At 37.2% G+C, this 20,053-nt stretch overlaps 1 protein-coding gene across 4 annotated transcripts in view; it reads left to right on the top strand.

Moving 5' to 3' along the window:
- Positions 1-207: 207 nt before the first annotated feature.
- Positions 208-20,053, top strand: part of FMR1 (fragile X messenger ribonucleoprotein 1) — a 31,479-nt gene continuing 11,633 nt past the window's right edge. For all 4 annotated transcript variants that reach the window (XM_084293950.1, XM_084293951.1, XM_084293949.1 and 1 more), the window contains exons 1-9: positions 208-367; positions 8,418-8,470; positions 9,489-9,582; positions 10,528-10,599; positions 10,870-11,018; positions 12,190-12,283; positions 12,372-12,488; positions 16,785-16,955; positions 17,036-17,114. In XM_084293950.1, coding sequence (XP_084150076.1) covers positions 317-367; positions 8,418-8,470; positions 9,489-9,582; positions 10,528-10,599; positions 10,870-11,018; positions 12,190-12,283; positions 12,372-12,488; positions 16,785-16,955; positions 17,036-17,114 — 880 coding nt within the window. In that variant the 5' untranslated portion in view covers positions 208-316. The remainder of the gene's footprint in view (positions 368-8,417; positions 8,471-9,488; positions 9,583-10,527; positions 10,600-10,869; positions 11,019-12,189; positions 12,284-12,371; positions 12,489-16,784; positions 16,956-17,035; positions 17,115-20,053) is intronic.

Genomic DNA, 20,053 nt, shown 5'->3' with positions numbered 1-20,053 from the left:
CGAGCAGCGGAGGCGCGGAGCCGCCCGCAGCGCCCCCCCCCCCCCCCCTCACCCCTCAGCACGGCCCCGGCCCCGGCCCGCCCCTCCGCGGCCCCACCCCCGCAGTGAACTGAGGTTCCCCTTCCCCTCCCCCGCCCGGCGCACACACACACACACCACACACACCCCGAGCCTTCCTCCGCCTCCTCCTCCTCCTCTTCTCACCCCCCCCCCCCCACCCCCCCCCCTCCTTCTCCTGCGCCGAGGCAGAGAAAGGGAAGGGCAGGGAGGAGGCGCCGGGCCTGGCTCTACCCGCCCCGAGCCGCCGCCGCACAACATGGAGGAGCTGGTGGTGGAGGTGCGGGGCTCCAACGGGGCCTTCTACAAGGTACCGGCTGCTCGCGGCCCGCCCGGGCCTCCGCGGAGGGAGCGGGGCCGGGAGGAGGAGGGGGAGGAGGAGGCGGCGGCTCCTCCCCGCGCTGAGGGAAAGCGGGGGCCCCGGGGCAGGGAGGAGGAGGAGGAGGAGGAGGAAGGACAGCGGGGCTGGGGGGGGGGAGGGGGGAGGCCGCGGCGAGGCCCGCGCCGTGTGCGAGGGGAGGGGGCCGCGGCCGGGGGCTCGGCGGGCCCGGCCGGGGAGGGGGGAGGCCGCGAGAGGCCCCCGGAGGCCTAGGAGGCCGCGGGCCTCCCCTATTGTGGGGAGGGGAAAAGGCGGAGGTGGGGGGGGGAGGCCGGGAGGGCCCTGGGCCTGGTCTCCGTGGCGCCGAGGCCGGGCCCGGGCCGTTAGCGGTGAGCTCCGCGGCCGCTCCGGGCCCGTTAGGTGCGGCGCCGGGCCCGGAGGCCGCCCGCGGGGCTCAGCGGCGCGGCTGGGGACGTCGCCTGCGGATATTAAAGAGCGTTGCTGGACCAAAAATGCGTGTGCTGAGTCGCTGAGTGCTTTTATTTATCTAACGTGCGTCTTACCGGGGCTGCTCGGTAGCGTTCCGTGTTTATTCCCAAGCCCTTGCGCTGAATAAAGCCGTCACCGAGTCCTCCATATACACCCCGAGCACTTAATGCCTTTATGAATACCGCGTAGTGCTGCTGCGGCTCGGCGTGTGTTAATTAAGGGCCTTTTAATTAATAGGGTGTGCGCTGTGCTTTTACACTGTGCACAGAAAATCAAAGTTTGAACACTGGGTTTGGGCCTACCCTCACTGGCACGTGCACCTGTTATGAACGTACCAGAAACTGTCATGGATCAGTTTCTGCAAGTTTACTGTCATTTAGGTGCTGTAGTACTTTAAAATATGGGCCCAGCTATTGAGCGACATCCAATATTTATGTTAGCAATGAAGGCACAGATAGAATTTCACACTCTGATGGTAGTGTGGCGGGGCAGGTTGGTATCCAAATGGTAGGCTTCCAACACCGTTGAGTTGTTGGCTTTCTTCCTTTTTCTGTTTCAAAGAAATTGAAGATTTTTTTTTTTTTTTAATCCATGAGATAATTTCATATTCTGGAAAGATCCTAAGATAAGGAAAAAGGTAAGTATGAGAAGTTTGTAAATATGGTACACAGAGCATCCTGTGGGTTTGCAGTGTTGCAGTCAGGGTCCTGGATCTATATATTGCTTCTTGGAATTAAATTTATTTAGCACTTAACAGAAATCAGTTCTAATTTTTTGAAGGTGCAGTATTTGCTCATGAAGAAATATAAGGTATAATATGTCGCTTGAGAGAATTTCTGACAAGGCTTTTACCAAATTTTATGACTATATTTACACAAAATAGATGATAAAAATGATACTGTACATTTCTTTAGTGGTCAATATTGTTAAAGAAACCTGGGCCAAACTGAAAGCTTCTGGAACTTTTTTTTGCGATGTTCAGTTTTGATGTCACGATGTCCTTTTTCCTTGTTCTCCATAAAATACCCAACATATTTCTGGTTGTAGTTTAGGTCGCAATCTCAGATGAGCGTATTGATACTCACAGGGATTTATTCATTATGTTTTAGTGTGGTTTAATGTATCCAAGTATGCACAGACATTGCGTCCACAGCGCATGTTATGTTTGCCTTTTAACTTTTAGAAAATCAAATACAAGAATCTTTTTTTTTTTTTTTTTTTTTTTTGGTTAAGTTACCCAAGAGGAGTTGGCTAAATTATCTAAGGGGACTTAACTGGGGCTCTTAATGAGTACTACCTGCCTAAATGCAGCATCAAACTTGAGATAAATGGAGCAACAGATTATTTTAAGCTAAAAATTAAGAAATCTTGTGCAGTAATATTCAGCGTACATAAGCAATTTTCTTCTAGCCTGAATTACTTAAATAAAAGATTTGCAACTGGAATTCATCATAATCTTTAGGTATCACACTGTTAGTAAGTAATTTGTTAGAATATTTTCATGTGAGTTTTATGCCTGTCTTGCAGATCCAGAATTTGATTATAAAATGAATTGATTGATCCAGCATAACAAGAAGTGTTATGATGTTAAATGCAGACTTAATGGCAAGATTTTATTTATTTTTGTTGAAGTTTTTTTTAAGCAACTTCCTGAGAAATCTTTAGAGTTTTGTAAAACAAATAAAACATTTTTTATTCCATCTCATGGTTTATTGATACTTAGTTTCATTTGCTCTGAATCGTTCTGATGATCTTCATTAGAATATTTATGTGTTTTGGAACAACTCCTACGTCTTGATATTAGGATGTGGAGGGGAAGAATATGAGGCTGCTGGAGTTGTGAAGGTTCTATGTGATAGAAATAGGTACCTAACAGCCACCTGAGGTTTTCATAGCCTTTTTGTAACTCTCTGTTAAGACCCTATGATTTCAAGTCCCTAAACAGTTTCATTTTTGAGTGTTCCCAGCAGCATCTTGATTTTGAAAGTATAAAACTGGTGTCTAATTGGCACCTAAGCTCTACTGAGAGTCATGAACCAGGCTTTTCTCTGCTTGTGTTACCTGTGGGACTTGATCCAGAGCACATGCTGAGATGCATCTGAAGGGATCATGTTCTGCACAGAACCCAAGAGATGGTTTTGATACCTCAGGAGGTAGAGCATGCATTCAGCACGTGGAAGATGTTAATTCACATTTCATACTGGTCAGGTGCGTTGCTTCACAGAGTTCTGGAATGCTTTGGTTTGATTGCTGCACTGGAGACTGGTTCTTCATATATTCATTAATACATTAACTAATTCAAATATTTGGTGAACGCATCACAATTTAATGAACTTTTTCTCCTTACCCGTGTGAACTATTCCATGGAAAGTGCAGTGCAGTCAGTAAGCATGATTCAGGAATAGTCAGTAATCCAGTATCTAGAGATGCTTAGTCATGACTTGATAGATCGCGTGGCCTGGAATCCCTGGAAAGAAAAGATTAAATCCCCTTATTTATTTTAAGAATAGTCCAACAAACAGCCAGGGCTGCAAATCCTAAGGGGAGAGAACTGCTCTTTTGGAGCTCACAGCTAAGTAACTAAACCTTGAAGACGTGTGCTGTTAGGGCATATCTTTTCACATCTTGTTTGTTAGTATGGTGTGGTAAATGGGTTTTTTAAGCTCTTGTTCTCAGAGGACAAATAGACAGTCCCTTGTCTAATCTTTCAAGCACTAGCTTTAGATACTTTTCCTCTGTAAAAGGGCATGTGCTGGATGCTTTTCCAGCATGGGATTTTTTACTCTCCCCAGCTTGGGAGTGATTCTCTTGTATCCTGGTAGAAATGGAAAGCATCCTGTTTGAGGCAGATTACTTCAGATATTTGTTGTTAACATCTGCATGTTCTCTGTAATCAAGTTTTTCCACTTCTTGCTCTATAACCTTGTTAAAATATTCAAATTCTTATCCCAGTAGCTTCAGTGTTCTGCCATGGTTTCGTTAGTTTTCTAGATATTTCACTGTTTTTTTCTGTTGAAGCTGCAATTGACGAAATCATTCATCTTAGTTCTTCTTTACTTCATGTCTATGTTAATGACTGTACTCAGGGCCTCCCTTTGCATTCCATACCTTTTTTTTTTTTCTTTCAGTGTTCCACACAGATGTACCCTCAGCAAATAACTATCTTCAGTCTCTTTGTACATTCTTAATCATGTCTGCTCAGTCCTTCTGAGGGTGATAGTCTGTACAATTTTTCCTGATCTTGTCATTTCTGTGACTTTTCTTGTTTCCTGGTCTGCTTGTTTGTATGGCGGTATGCCTGTTCTCAGATTTGGTAGCCATCCTTCCTTCTAACAGGTACAAAATGGTTCACAACTGTTAGGCAAACAGTAGATGCACATTTGTATAAACATAACACTTTCATCTTAGAGCATTTTTTCCCTATTTTAACTTAAAATGTTATTATCCTCTGTTATTAAAATGTTTGACACTACTTGCATCTAATGTAAGACAAAAAAAAAAAAAATCAAAACACTTCGTGGCAGCTAGTGCCTTTTTGTTCTTTTGAAGTTTCTGTCATGCCATTTAGCACAAAAATAACAAATACACTGGAATTTCCAGAAATTCTCATTTTGTATCTAAGCATTCATACAATTTAGACCACATCTTTGGCATATAACTGTTCTTACAGTATGAATGGTCATATGTGAGGAAGACCATAACATGCCATTGTTTGATTATAATCTCTTTTAATTATGTCTGAAGCATGGAGATAAATGCTAATGGCTAATGTGACTGAAAGTCAAATTTGGTGTAGGAAACTTACCACACTTGTATCTTTCACATCAGAGAGGAACAAGCAGACTTGGTCATTGTTTATGTGTACAGAAGTACACTTTGCAAAAGGAAACCTCTTGGTGATTTGTTTTTCTATGTATTCTTATTTGGTATCACTGTTAGTGATATCACAGCTGCTGACACATTCAGTGTCCTGCTTTCTCATTTGAGTTCCATCTGATTTCAGTGTGTCTTTAATGTGTTTTTTTTTTTTTTCCCATGTATGTGTTCATGTTTATCATAGCCAGTGTTCTGTCCCTTCTTGAGTGTGCCTTTCAAGCCCAAATATATGCATCTTTGGGTTTAAATTTCAATGCCTAACTTGTACTCTTTATTTCCAGAAAGCCTGGTGAATGCTTGTTGTGCTTTTCATAATACTCTGTGTGAAATCAGTGGCTCTTCTCTGCCTTCAGTGACATCTGGGACTGGCTTGTCCTGTTACTGTGAATTTGGTTTGTGATGTTAATGGTCTGTCACTTCTTTTTAGCTTTGTGTATAGTATTATGAGTATCACAGAATATAGAATACAAAATACAATTGTGCTAAGTTTTAGTTTTCATAATGCAATAATAGTTGAGTTTTTTTTTTTTTTTTACAGGTTCTTATAAAATTTAGAAATGTTTTGAGGCATTTAAATTTATACTTAGAAATGTAGGAAGGCTTAAGTGTTCAAACTTAAATGTACAAATTAATTTTACTTACTAGAGATATTAAATTCTTATACCTGTGAAAAATAGAAATAATTCTATATGGACTTGGAAAAATGTTCTGGCCAAGGTGTATCTGAGGTTTTTTTTCCTGTGTCACAAGATTGTAACTGCAGAACAAGGAAAACCGGCTTTCTGTGATTAGTTGGGATTAGGCAACAGTGTATCTGGGCTATTAATGTATTTTGTCTGGTTAATTGTTTTGTAAGCATAAAATTCATGATGAAAGTAGCAGAAGTGTCGTATACTTGAAATGAGGTACTTTGCAAGGTATCCCTCTCCTCATAAGATCAGCAAGGCTGGAAAATAAAGAGCAAATAACAGTGTTATGAAACCAACTTCCTTGGCCAGGCTGGAGCAAAAGCAGGTACTCCATCTATTTATGAACTCTGTATAAATAAAATAAACTGTCAATTTTATTATATCCACTATTGATAATCTGTATTGATGCTACTTGTGTATGGTCAACAGGCATCCTCAGTGTTCCTGGTTCGGGTGTCTTTTTGGTTTTGGGTTGAGACCAAAGCAATGTTGAAGTCATTCCTCTTCCTTAAGAGGAGCTTTTGTAGTAGCTGGAAAGTGATAAAATGCTATAATAATAAATTTGTAAACATTTGCACAGTGTTGGAATCCTCTTCAGCCTAGTGGAGTCCCTTAGTCCCTGTGTCTATCATAGCAAAGGAATGATAAAACTCTGCGTCTGCTGTACTAGACCTTCAGCCTTTACATTGGGCCCTGCTGCAAGTTTAAGGCAAGGATTGCCCATAGTTAAATATTCTTTTAATTAGCTGTATTTTACATTTTCCAGATTTTTAAAGTACTATAACGTTTAAAGGTGTTAGGTTAGTCTTCAGTTTGATAACACTTGTTTGTGTCACCATCTGGTTTAGTTATTAATGATAGTTTTTAGCATTAATCCCCCCAGTTGTAGGATCTGTAGGATTTGCTTTGTAAAATAACCTCTGCTTTTGCATACTGAAATGTTACTAATAACACTAAGTTCTGTCTTCTCCATTCCATGGCGTGAAAAACTAATGCCAAATATTTGGTAGTGATTACAGTATTTTTTCAGGTATTAAAGGCATCTATTTCTGCTGCATCCATAAGAATAGGTACTTCAGAGCTGCATATGACCAAACACTGGAAGAAATGTGGAAGAGCCTTCGAAAGTCATGTGTAATGTTGCAAAACAAGTCAGGACTATCTTAGTATCTGTGAAGTGCATATTCTGTTCTGGGTTCCTCTTACAGAGGAGACAGCAACATAAAACCGTAGATAAGTGTCCGGGGGTCATAATGATCAACTGGGAGTTCTGGTGCCTTTTTATATAAAGAGTATTTCTGTTCCACTATCAACATGATGCAGAGAAACAGTTTTAGATCTACTTTGTATTACATCATTTCATAAAATACCAACTACGTTTGTAATCCCCTTGGAAGGAATATCTTGGAACTTCAAAATAAGTAATTACCTAAGTTCTGTTAAATCCATCTCTAAATCTTAGGGCTTCTTGAATAAATTTCCTTTGGATGCTAGTAGTAATAAACTTTCCTGTAATTTCATTTACAGTATTGAGAGAGATGAGCCAGGTATAGAACACCCTTTTGCTGTTGTCCTTGTAACTTGGCTTTGACTTCTGCTCAAGGTGGCATTAGTTATTTTCAAATTACCATTTTACTGCATGTCTCTCAGTGCACTTGTAGATGTGTACTTGTGCACACATACCGCTTAATTTCATTACATCGGGTACTGCTTGTTTGATTCCACAAGTTACTTCTGCAGCTTAGCAAATGCTTGGAAATACTTCATAAAGGAAAGTCTTGGGAGAAGATTTTTAACCACTTAAACTCCATACCTAGCAAACTTTTACCTTCGTGTAAGATGCCAGTCATTTTTGTCTTGGTAACTTGAAATGGGAGGAGAATGAAAAGCTCTGTAGTTCAGTAGCTATGATTTCTAAAAGAAGTTATTTACTGCTAAGTTATTTCCAACTTACTGAGAATTTTTAGATCTGCTAAGACACATTTCCATTGGTAGAACAAACTTCCATAGTCTCTCTTGCTAGTGCGCTTTCACCTACCGAGCAAGGGCATGATACGTATAATATACATTTATATATGGACAAATACCAGTGGAATGCTCAGCACTTTGCCAGTGTCTGTCTGTTCTAGCAGTTTGTAAAAGTATTTTAAAAGGGAACAAACTGCAATCTTTTCAGCCCTGGTTGCTCTGTGACCTCTATAATTTGAGGCTGTGAAAAATACTTTCATTAGTGAATCCCAAAGCTCTTCAAGTAGTGCCTCATTCTTGCTGTTCTGTAGATGGGGAAGTTTGGGCATTAAGATGAGAGTTGATCAAAGGTCGATCAGCTGAGTAGCGTAACTGTGGAAAAGCACTTGGGGTTGAGTCTTAGTTCTGTATTCTGCTTCCTGGCTGTGTAGGAGACAGCACAACTGCTGTCCATCACCCAGAAGGAAAGTGAAGGAAGGCTGCAGGGCATTTAACTCTCGTTTGTGTTCTAAGGAAGCTGAGTGTGATGAAATTAATACTGTGCTGGAATGGATGTCGGCAAACTTTGCTAGTGTGATGTTTAAGCTTACCTTGAAGTAAAAGAGAAAAGAGGCAGGATTGTTTTCTAGGAGTATTTGTTTTATTTCTACAACATAGTTTCCGTGACAGAAAGCACAAAATGTTCATTATAAAATCAAATGTTAAAATCAAGTTATAACTCACTATTCAGAATGATCTTGCCATTTGATAGTGACCTTTCTACTTGTTATAAGTAGTGGGAGAGAATGTGTGTATGGCTTGGACATTGTGTCTGTACACTGGCAGACATGAATTCAAGGTTATCAGCTTTCAGTATGCATTGTATATAGGACTATTGCAAAATTAAAAAGGCTGAGTCAACACCGTACTTATATTTTGAGTTCTGCTAATATTTCTGAAAGGGGAAAAAAACATTTTAAAAATTATTTTAAAAATATATGGACAGGCAGACCATAATTATATCTTTCTTTTCTTAACAGGCATTTGTAAAGGATGTACATGAAGATTCTATAACAGTTGTATTTGAAAACAAGTAAGTATATTGCTGATGTTACACCTAGAAACATTCTCATCTTGAATTTGATTAAACTAAATATAACTTAATAATGATGGAGATTGGCATCTTTTAGATACTATAGGCTTGCTGCTAGTGTGTTTTAGAATTATGTTTGAGGTGTTTATTATGTTGTGACATTTTCATGTAGATGCTTTTATTTGTTTAAATATTTTTAAGTACAAAACTGTGTTGGTGTGAGATTTCTTAGAAAGATGAGCATATTATTGAACTTACATAATTGCAACTAATGTAAGTAAGCGGTATATCATGACTGCTTCTGTCTCATGGGAATGTCTTACTTTAATTTACTGAATTACGTTAATACAAAATGTGTTTTACAGATATGTGATAAATGCTAGTTTTCTTAGCTTAAATTTTCCTCATCATTTAAGGGCATTACAAGTTAGCCTTCCATTATACTGTTCAGCTCAGGTTTTCTTTCCTTCAGGAGGTAAACAACATGCTGCTATATACTTTTTCCTGTCAATCTTTATTGCATCGTCTGTGGTTTGGGAAATTGTTTTCTTATTTCTCTAAAAATAAGTTCTTTTTGTCATACTCATTTTATTCAATCTCTATTAAAGAACCTGAAAATTCAAATTGAATTCAGACTGATTCCAGATCACGTTTTCATTAGCTATAGATAGAACCAAAGAAATAAGACTTCTTTTGAATAAAGAGTTCAAAAGGGTGATGAAATTTTTTAATTTGTGTTTCTGATGTTGAGAATAAAACCTATGACTGTAAACAGAAATCTTCCAGCAGTAGTTTGTACAAAACAGTGCAGGTAGCATCAAGCTATCGTTTAAGCTGCTTAATGATCACTTAATGGGTGTTTCTTCCAAACATTAATTTACCTTTTCTATAGATGTTTGTGTGCACAAGCTCTGCAAAACTCAAATATTAATGGATTTTGAAAACAGTAATGGTTCTTCTTAAAAAAAAAATAAAATAAAAGAAGTGAATAGGCCATTCAGCATATTTTTATTTGCAGCTGGCAACCAGAGAGACAAATACCATTCCACGATGTGAGGTTTCCTCCACCTGCAGGCTATAATAAGGATATAAATGAAAGCGATGAAGTAGAGGTACGCATGCTCCATTCTCAGAATTTGATTTGAGAAGTAATAGGACTTGGGGTGGAAAACATGTCAGCCTAGCCAGTTGTAAGGCTTGCCTCTATGTTGCATGGCATCACATCTTTAATCCCAAGTACTACATGGAATGTGATGTCATGCATGTCATCAAAAGAGAGTTTTGCTGTGTTAGCCTGGACTGTACTTCACTTCTTTGACTACATTTAATTTTTAACTCTTTAACTATGCAGATGTTAAATGTCTATAGGTTAATGAAACTTAAAGCTGAATGAGGAAGATTGTGTTGCATATGTAACATGTATATATGTAATACATATGTATACAAAATACATTTAAATATAAAAATGTAAATACTGATGTATATGTAGAGGGAGTCTGACTTAAGTACGACATATTCTTAAAACTTGCCCACTTTATGAAAAAATATTTTTTTATCATTATTATTAAAAAAGAAGTGAGAACTTGCATTTGTATTTTGGCTGCATGCTATTTAAGTTTATTTTGATTTGAAAAATAAGAACGTGGCAAATTTTTTCTGTAGATGTGGCCAATGTCATGTATGTACTAAAGTAGTATAGATGTATGTCCTCTCCTATCTTCCCTCCCCCACTTGTAAAACCTCTTTGGACTTGCACACAATATACGTTGTTGATTGAATATTAACGTATTTAAGCACTGAAGCGATTATTACTGGTAAATCTTAGGTACAATATTATTTACGATATGATATAGATAAGTTTATATCCTACCTGTACTTGCAGTAGATATTTCAGCTGTTACACACACACTGTGCAGTGCCTAGGTTGGAGACTTTGAATATCAGTATATCTTGCTGGTTTTCACACATAACAGACCTGATGATTATACTGATCAATATCAGCTTTTCTGATGTCTTTTAAGAATGCTGCAAATACATAATATGTATATTTTGTTTAGGTTTATTCCAGGGCAAATGAAAAAGAACCCTGCTGCTGGTGGTTGGCTAAAGTGAGAATGATAAAGGGTGAGGTAGGAATATGCATATGTACATATTTATTTACTTATATAAACTATTTTTTTGTGTTGATTTCTTTTATATTGATGTGCAGTAACATAAGCTTTTCCCTCTTCACTTTCAAGTAACTTCTTGATTAGTACTGTTGCAATTGCCATTTACATCAATGTAAAAAGTTCAAATTTGACTTTTAGAGTTAACAAAAGCACCTTTCACTTAATAGTGTAAGTCTTACTCTTGTCATAAAATGTGTGTCTTGGATGATTTTATTATTTTTATATCAGTTTTACGTAATAGAATATGCAGCCTGTGATGCTACGTACAACGAAATTGTCACAATTGAGCGTTTGAGATCTGTGAACCCCAATAAACCTGCAACAAAAGATACTTTTCATAAAATCAAACTGGAAGTTCCAGAGGATTTAAGGCAAATGTAAGTGCAAGAATTTCTTTATAACTTGCTTCAAAACATGGGTAACTTCTTGAGTGTGAGAAAAGAAGGAATAAAAATGCTTCTTAGTGTTTGAAAGTAATTTCTACAGTTTTCATGTAAGAATGTAGAAAATAAAAATATGAATGTGATCAGAAGTATAAAAATTATCTTTGAAATGCAACTTATTTCTGGAGGAGGAAATACTTCCTTTAAGGTTTTAAGACTTACATGCAGCATAGATTAAGATTTTTATTCATTACAATATGTATTCTTACTTGTATTCTCGTTCAGTGATGTACTCAAATTAATATGAATCCGTTTTGGTCAACTTTATAGATGATTTGCAAACAGTCAGTCTATCAGTGAAAGAGCATTTGACGATCTATCCAAATTGGTATTTAATGACAATAGAAAACTGCCCTGTATTGTAGGGCATAAGGTATTTTGGTGATAGCTCTGGATATCATGCTTTTGGTGATAGCTCAGTTGTGCAATAACAAAATCTCCCATAGTATGGTACAGAAACAATTGTTTTTCTCCTTTAATGCTGTCGTGTCTTTTCCTTCAAAATATAGCTCTGAAACCATGGATTAATACCATCTCCCCTTGTTTAGCTTCAAATCAATTCTTGCTTTTTTGAGATGTGTTTTATTACCCTGATGTGGAATAAGCTATAAACTCAGATTAAACTCAGTTTCTCAAGGTAATGTTACAGTACACAAGTTCACTAAGTAATGAGTAGACAGAAGAAGTCTAGAGAAGCAAAACGGTGCAAGAGATCACCGTAAGGTCATTAGAGTGCTGCAGTGGATGCAGTGAAGTTGCATATACTGGTTCATGGAGTGTTTGAAACTCAAATTTGCTGGATGTGACAATCGTAGCTTATTTTAATGTGAAGTTTTCCATAACTGGTTTGTCATTTCTTAGATGTACATACAGATAAATTTTCTGGAAAAAAAAACACTCTCATTCTACTGTTTTGAAAACCACTTGAAGTAAAAGGAGTAAATTACGTCAGAATAAAGGAATACCTGCATTAAAAGGGAGAACTTTGATATGATTTTTTTTTTTAGATTCATTGTATTAAGAAAATATTTTTTTTTTTGGCCGTGAAACATAAATGCAGCAGTTATTATTTTTAAATGTGTATATGTTGCATTTTTATTCTTAGGTGTGCCAAAGAGTCTGCACATAAGGACTTCAAAAAGGCAGTTGGAGCTTTTTCTGTAACATATGATTCTGAAAACCATCAACTTATTATTTTAGTAAGTATTAACATTTAACTATACCAAATATAGTGTTTTGTTTGAAAGGTACATATGTAAAACACTGTTTTCTTTGTTAATAATTTAGTCAATCAACGATGTAACAACAAAGCGGGCAAATATGCTGATTGATATGCACTTTCGAAGTCTTCGTACCAAGTTATCCCTGATTTTGAGGAATGAAGAAGCTAGCAAACAGCTGGAGGTATGTTGTTTTTCTCTGAAGTTTTTTTTTTAAAAAAGAAGAAAACACAGGCACTTACTAGCTGTTAGGATTTGTATGGGGATGAAAGCAATTATCTACGGATGCTATTCTTAGTGTTAAAAAGATGCAGATGAAGATGTAACCCTAACAAAGAGGTTCATAGTTACAGGGCCACTTCTTAAAAATAATCATTTTTATCCAACCTTATATCCAGACCTGCCCATCAATCAGGATCTTGTGTTAAATACAAATAAGTATATACACGTATTTATTTTGCATTTTGAACCATAGAATAGTCACTATGGCATGAATAGTGCCACATACTAAGTAGCTTTTGTAACTGTTTTTAAAAATAGGTGGAGTGAATATTGCTTGATAGTGAGATGGACTACAACTGAATCTTGCAAAACAAACATAGTGAAAATGAGAGGTGGATCTATAGGAAGGGGTGAGACTGATGTTGGTAGGATGTACAAAGGGATTGGTTTGTCTCTAGATAAAATGTTAGGAAATTGTCTTACAGCAGATACAGCTTCTGATATTCCTGTAACTGGAGAGTGGGTGTTGACTGGCAAGAAGTTTGACTCATACTTGTCCATGGAAAAAAAGGAGTAGGCTAAGAAATCAGGGGATCTTTGTACAGTAGAATTAACATATCTTCATGTTTTTACTCCTATCTACAAATTGGAAAAAAATAGCAACATTTCAAAAAAACTTTTTTTAGATTCATCAGCAGGAACTAGAAGTACCACCAGAACTATTGTTATTAAAGTTCTACGTTGGGTGAATACCAGCTCTGTTATTTTAGAGCCAGATTTTGTTATTCCCACCCCATGACCCCAACAGGGATTAGACCAATTTTGGTTTTAGCTTGAAATGGGATGTGGTGTAGTCGTTCAGGACTCTTGTAAGCAGCTGTGTGTGTACCTACTGGATACAACAAGTTCGTTCTTCTGTTATTCTCATTACTCTTTTGATTTCTGTATTTGAAAGGTGCGATCCAAGTTTCTTTTGGTCTTGGTCTCTTGCTGATCTTGAGAAAACTAGTCTCTTCTCATTGGTGTTCCTTCTTGAGCACAATCCATTCTTCTCTGTCTTCCTCCAGAACTGACAATTGTGTGGGTAGTTTACCTCTTGAAGTGCAAAGTATTATTTTGGAGGTGGGAAGAACAACAGCCTTTTTAGAGCTAATTCTCTGTACATGCTCCCACAAATGCATGCACCAGCAGCTGCTGTAATTGATTCCTTTCCCAAACTAATGTGGGATTCTTGCTCTCATTCTAAGTCTGAACCTTTTTTTTTCCTGCTGTGAAAGACTGGACAACTTGATTTGATTCTGACTGGAAGGCCTTTATTCTACATGAGCAGTATTTAAATTAAGGTTGTTGTAAGAAAAATATGGTTACAATTACCGTGACAAAAGTTGGGAGACATTTTTGATGTTGGCATTTGTTTCTTGTATGTTGAGAACCATGAAGTCAGTTTCAGCTAAATTTGAAAAACTTCAGATACTAAAAATCATATTCAGAATTTCTGTTGAAACGCTAATTGACATACAGACTGCACACGTCCATCTGCAGGGGATACACTTAGTGAATGCTTTGGGCTTTTACTGCGTTATTATTTGATGGGAACAATGAACCATTAATAAACTCATTTTCATGCCTTTTAATCTATAAGAGTACTCTTAATCTAAGCTATAATCACTATACCAGCTTTTTTCCTCCCTTCCCTTTGTTGTATTTTGTACCTTCTTTTCCGCATATTAGCTTCTGGACTTATGTGGCCTTCCTTCTCAAATACGGCTTTTAGAGCATCAAGTGAAATGACCAGTTATTTTTTGTTTGCATCCCTTCCTAGTAGGTGTATCTTAGTTGTGTTTTTAATGTTTAAAAAAAAAAAAGCCCAAATTTGGAAATGTATTTTTGCATTCTGGTTTATATCTTATTCTCTCTGAATGCAATTAAGACATGACCTCTATCTGTCTATTAAAACATTATTTTCATAGTTGTTTCTCATTAATCTGTCCAAAGAAAATAAAGATTTTACTGTGTTTAGTTGCAGTGCATCTTGTAATACATAATTTCCAGAAAAAGCTGATGTTATTGTAGTACATGCTATATAACAGCATTGTGGACATCATAGTTAAGGTTCCTAGGAATGATGAAGTTTCGTACTTTCTGTGTATTGTAGGTAGCTGTGTAAAGGACTGACATGATCGTCCTGTTTTCTACTCTTCATTTGGTGGTCTGTAACATATCAAACAGTAAATCAGTTTTTGGATCAGTTGAAATGTAGATCTGTAAACATTGCAGTTGGTGCTTGCTTTCTGAGTTGTCTGTAATCTAGTTAAAGAACTGTTTGATAGAGGTCCCCCAAGTTTGTGAAGACTTTACTTTTGGATACTTTACTTCATATCAATTGTAGCGGATTCTGTCTGACAGTGATTTTCCACAGGGTATTTATCATTATCTTTAAGCTGACGAGGTTGGATAACAGTAGCGGTTCAGATGGGACAGAGTAGACCATTATGTATGCATTTCCATCATGTTTTTTCAACCTCTGTAGAGTTTCATGTTGCTGAGGTTAAACTGCTGTTAGTACCCAAACTAACTTAAAGTGCACCTGTGTACGTCTTTACCACTTTGATTGCAATGCAGAAAAATATATGGAGTTATATTTTGGCTTGGGAAAGGTAATACAGAGCTGTACTTTATTTTCTTGCAAAACATTCTTTCCATTTTACTTAATACAGACTTTCCATCTGTGATAATGTATCTTCCGTAGATGCATTAAGCTGTTACTTTCCTGTGGTCTGTTACATGGTCTTGTGCTCAGACATTAGTGGATGACGTGCATTTTTACATAGTTTTACTTATTGTGGTAATCCATGACTTTTTTACATACTTTATATTTGCTTTTCTCTGTAGGTTTAAGTACTGTAACTTTGTTTAAATGTATGACAACTTCATTGTCATAAACAATGTCTGTGTTATTCTGTGTATTCGTGTCTTACTGGTTTCTCTCCATATGCTTCTTTTAGTTCTCATGGTAACCAAACTTAGTGGTCTTCCCATTTCATATAGCACAGGCATCCTTTAAGAAATCTGTTTTTTGAAAGTATGAAGAGGATGTGTAGGAGAAATTTATCAGTCATTGTTTTAGTCTTCATAAACAAGTAATTTTTATGGTGTTTTTTTCTGTTTAGAAATAAGTCACCATTTATGTTTAGTGGCTTCCCTGCTTGCTTGATGGGATGCTGTATGCAATTCAGCATTTCCCAAGTATTTTTCTTTGTACCCACAATAATCTGAGGTACTTGGAATGGGCAGAGGCTGTTCACATCAATACAGGATTGTATGATTCTGCTAAAATCTACCTTTCCTACTTGTTTGAGTGCTTTCAACATGATCCAACTCTACAATGTGCTGCAAGATATTTCTCAAAAGCTTCCCTGTGTTCTCAGTTGTTTTCTGTGTGCATGTTGTGTGACAGAAACTTCATACAATCAGGAAAACATTGAAACTGTTTTATGTATGGGCATGTTTATGCATAATTCTGTAAGTTGGAGCTCAGTAACATAGCTTTCTTGGAAGCTTGGGGCTGCTTTACAAAATTGTTTACTGTGGTCAGTAGAGGTATCTGTAGTAGAGGTAACCCGTTCCTTACAGTCAGTAGAGGTAACCTGTTCCTTATGTTATTTTTGCAAGCTTTATCTAGATTTTTAGCAATACTTTTTCAAAGCTATTTTGAATTAGTTTTTTCTTGGTGTCTTACTTCGTATAGGAGATCCTCATTAAAATTCTGTAATCCATTTTGTATTGTTTAGCTACGCCATAACAGCTTCATGTGAAGGTGATGAGAGTTGCAAAACCAGGTGTTTGCAATTACCTGAGCTTCAAAAATGATTGAGAGTTGATATAATGGTATAGTTTTTAGTAACTCTTATTGCCCTGGTGGAGCAGGGGATTTTGTCTTAGTAGCATGAATCTGAAGTTCTCAGGTTGATCCTTCTGTGTGGGTAGAAGCGATTCCAGTATGAGTTTAATGTGTTTTCTGGATCCAAGCAATGTATTGGAGTTACATCTTAATTTTGTGTTGTCTTACATGGACAGATTTCTCATTTTATTTCTTTTTTGCACAGTAGATACATATATAGTTAACATTTTCTCTGTCTCCTTGTGACTATTAATTGAGTTATTGTTCTTTCCCATTAACAGTTGAAATGGGTGCATTTTTCTGCCAGAGATCAAAGGATTTGCTGTAATAATCTATATAAATATGTATCCTTTTCAGAGTTCTAGACAACTTGCATCACGATTTCATGAACAGTTTGTTGTACGTGAAGACCTAATGGGTTTGGCCATTGGCACTCATGGTGCTAATATTCAGCAAGCCAGGAAAGTCCCTGGAGTGACTGCTATTGATCTTGATGAAGATACTTGTACATTCCATATTTACGGAGAGGTAAGTTCCCTTCTTTACCCTTTCAGAAGAGATTACAATAGGAGAACTTACCTCATTTCTCTCATACACATGTGTTTTAGGATCAAGATGCGGTGAAAAAGGCAAGAAGTTACCTTGAATTTGCTGAAGATGTCATACAAGTCCCAAGAAACTTAGTAGGTATGTCAATTCTGGTGGGTGTGATATTAAAGAAAAATGCCTTTAGAGAACACGTTTTTACTTTCAGAATTTAAAAAATACATATATATGAAGTTTTCTTTGAATAGTTCATAGGTGGTACAAAGCTTGGGGCTTTTTTTCTCAGCTGTGCTGAATTTTTCAGTTTACACGAAGGAATTACCTACTGGTTTGCGGTTCAGAAAGATCTTCAACTAGAAGCAGTATTCTTATACTTAAATATGAAGTAGTAAAAGTAGTTTCTAGATTGAGCCAAAGAATTAAATGATTTCCTCCAAAGATGTGGAGAGATTTGTTCAGCTGTACAACAGATGAGTCATTATTGCTCTGACTTGTATTTGTCTTTTCTCCTGTGCTTTTACTTCTAAAATATTGTTTGTTTAGAAGCAGCAGTGTGGGATTAATTGAAGGCCTGGTTAAGGCACTCAAAGGTCAAGAAAACACTCAAAAGACAATTTAATTACTTCCATTATTAACTATGTCAAGACGGTCCACAAGAATGCATGCAGCACTTGTCGGTGTGTGTGTAAAATAATTTTATTGAGCTTCTGTTGCTATAAAGCAACATTAAAAATACATAGCATAACCCAGTAGATAAGAGAAGGGAAAATATACGCTGTAGTGTACTTTGAAAGGTAGGTAATTCTAATAGTTTGTGAAGCAGTATGTGAAATCTGGTGTAGAAGCAATGTGGAGTTCTGCAGAGGGACAAGTACTTCAGAATGTGGCACCTCAGTTCCGGAGTTGATATAAAAACAGTAGCTTTTAGGGTAAGTTCTCCATCCCACTCCCTCCCAATTCCACTGGTGGTAAGTGAAATGATAGGCTGTCATCATTATTTTAACTTGAAGTTTTATTTTCTTTGTTTCTATTCTACGTTTAGATCTCTGAACTTACTTCCGGTTTTGGCAGCTTTGCATTTCTAGTCTGTTTCTTGGCCTAGATCCCTTCTAATATAAAATTAGATCAACCATATGTCATATCTGAAATAAGCAATGTTTGGTAATTTACTTTCTAACTTCTAATGATTTGCCAGAAAACTAAATAATTTTCATTAAAAAGGCAAAAGGCCATTTTCCTACATTTGCATTTTCTTTAGATAAAACAAAATTCAGCATCTGTTTTTCTACTTAATTATCCTTAAAAAAAAAAAAAAAAAAAAACATAAATAATTCTTTTTAAAGGCTGCATGGAAATTAATAACCTGAAATGTAGGTTACAAAATGTAGGCATGCAGTCCATAATTTTTAATGAATGTTGTGTATGTTGATGAATTCTATCTAAAAATAAATACTAAATATTTTTTCATTGGCACAAGTAATTTACTGTTCATTTTCGTGTTTTGGTTTACTTGACTTTTTTATATACCACCAAAGCTTTTCAATATTTATTAGCAAGATGTTGTTATATTTACTGAAGATGTGTAAGGGAATAAAGTATTCCAAATAAGCTTTAGAATCTCTGAGTAGGCTTTTGTGATCAAGGAAGAGTTTACTGTCCATCTCTTGTCAATTTTCTACAAATATGAAGGATTTAAAAGTTCATGGTAGAAAAATGGAAATGCAAAAGTGAAACTTCATTTAGGAAACTTTATTTAGCTTTGAACGATAGGTACAGTATCCCGTGCAACTAAAAGAGGGTTTTAATTTGCTCTCCAGGGATTAATTGTACCAACAAAACAGTAGCAGTCCTGTATTCAGTATTTTCTGCCCTTATTTAAGTAATGTGCCTGCATAAATGTTACATTCTAAGTTTTTCATCAGTTTTAAGATTCTGTATTCCTGTTCTGTGCTGATAACATCTTTGATATCACTCTACTAAACTTTTCTTTATTCCTGTAATTGCAAGATACGGCCTTGCCTTATTCACCTTCCAAGCAGCTCATTTATCCTGTCTATTTTCAGACAAGTTAGTGTGTTCAGGTTGGACAGAACTAAACTTTCCATTTTTTCAAATGAGAATGTGGTTCTGAAGATAAATGTAGGCATTGCTGACATCAGAGTATAATTTGTTTTTAATCTGACTTTTTAATGAATTGTAACTTTTTTTCAACTATCTCTAAAGAAAAGCTCAGTTTTTAAGAGAATCTGTAATACAGGAAAACCTTAGCTTTTTTTTTTTTTAACCAACTAACTAATGATTTGGTTTTGTTCTCTACCTGAAAAGTGATGAAACATCAAATGTAGGTCATTGTAAAAGTTTAAAAAAATATGTAACCAACAAAGTTTATTCTTAAATGACTCTGAAGTTAATTTAAATATATCAAAGCAAGGCCAAATAAGCATGCAAGTTAGTGAATGGATATGTAACCAAGATCATAGAATAGCTTGGCTTGGAAGGGATCTTATAGATCCAGTTCCACCAACCCCCTTGTACCTGCCTGACCAGGCTGCCCAAAGCACCAGCCATCCTGGCCTTGAACGCCCCCAGGGATGGGGCATCCACAACTTCTCTGGGCAGCCTGTTCAGTGCCTCACCACCCTCTGAGTTAAGAATTTCCTCCTAATTTATAATCTAAATATTTCTGTTAGTTAAAAACTATTTCCCCTTCCTGATAGTTCTAACACTATCAGTCTGTGTAAAAAGTCACTATATGGTTTTTTTATAAGCCCCACTTTAAATACTGAAAGGCCATAATGAGATTTCCCTGGAGCCATCCCTTCTCCAGGCTGAACACACCCAATTCTCTCAGCCATTCTTCATAGGAGAGGTGCCCCAGCCCTCTGATCAGCTCCGTGGCCATTCTCTGGACTCACTCGAACAGCCCCACATCCTCGTGCTGGGGGCTGCAGACCTGGATGCAGTGCTCCAGGTGGGGCCTCATGAGGGCAGAGCAGAGGAGGACAATCCCTTCCCTCGACCTGCTGGCCATGCCTCTGTTGATGCAGCCCAGGATGCAGTTGGCCTTCTGGGCTGTAAGC

This window comes from Netta rufina (assembly GCF_964035555.1).
Source record: "Netta rufina genome assembly, chromosome: 12".
Taxonomy (NCBI): Eukaryota; Metazoa; Chordata; class Aves; order Anseriformes; family Anatidae; genus Netta; species Netta rufina.
Note: the sequence above shows the minus strand (reverse complement) of the source record. Positions and strands in the feature narration are given on the sequence as shown.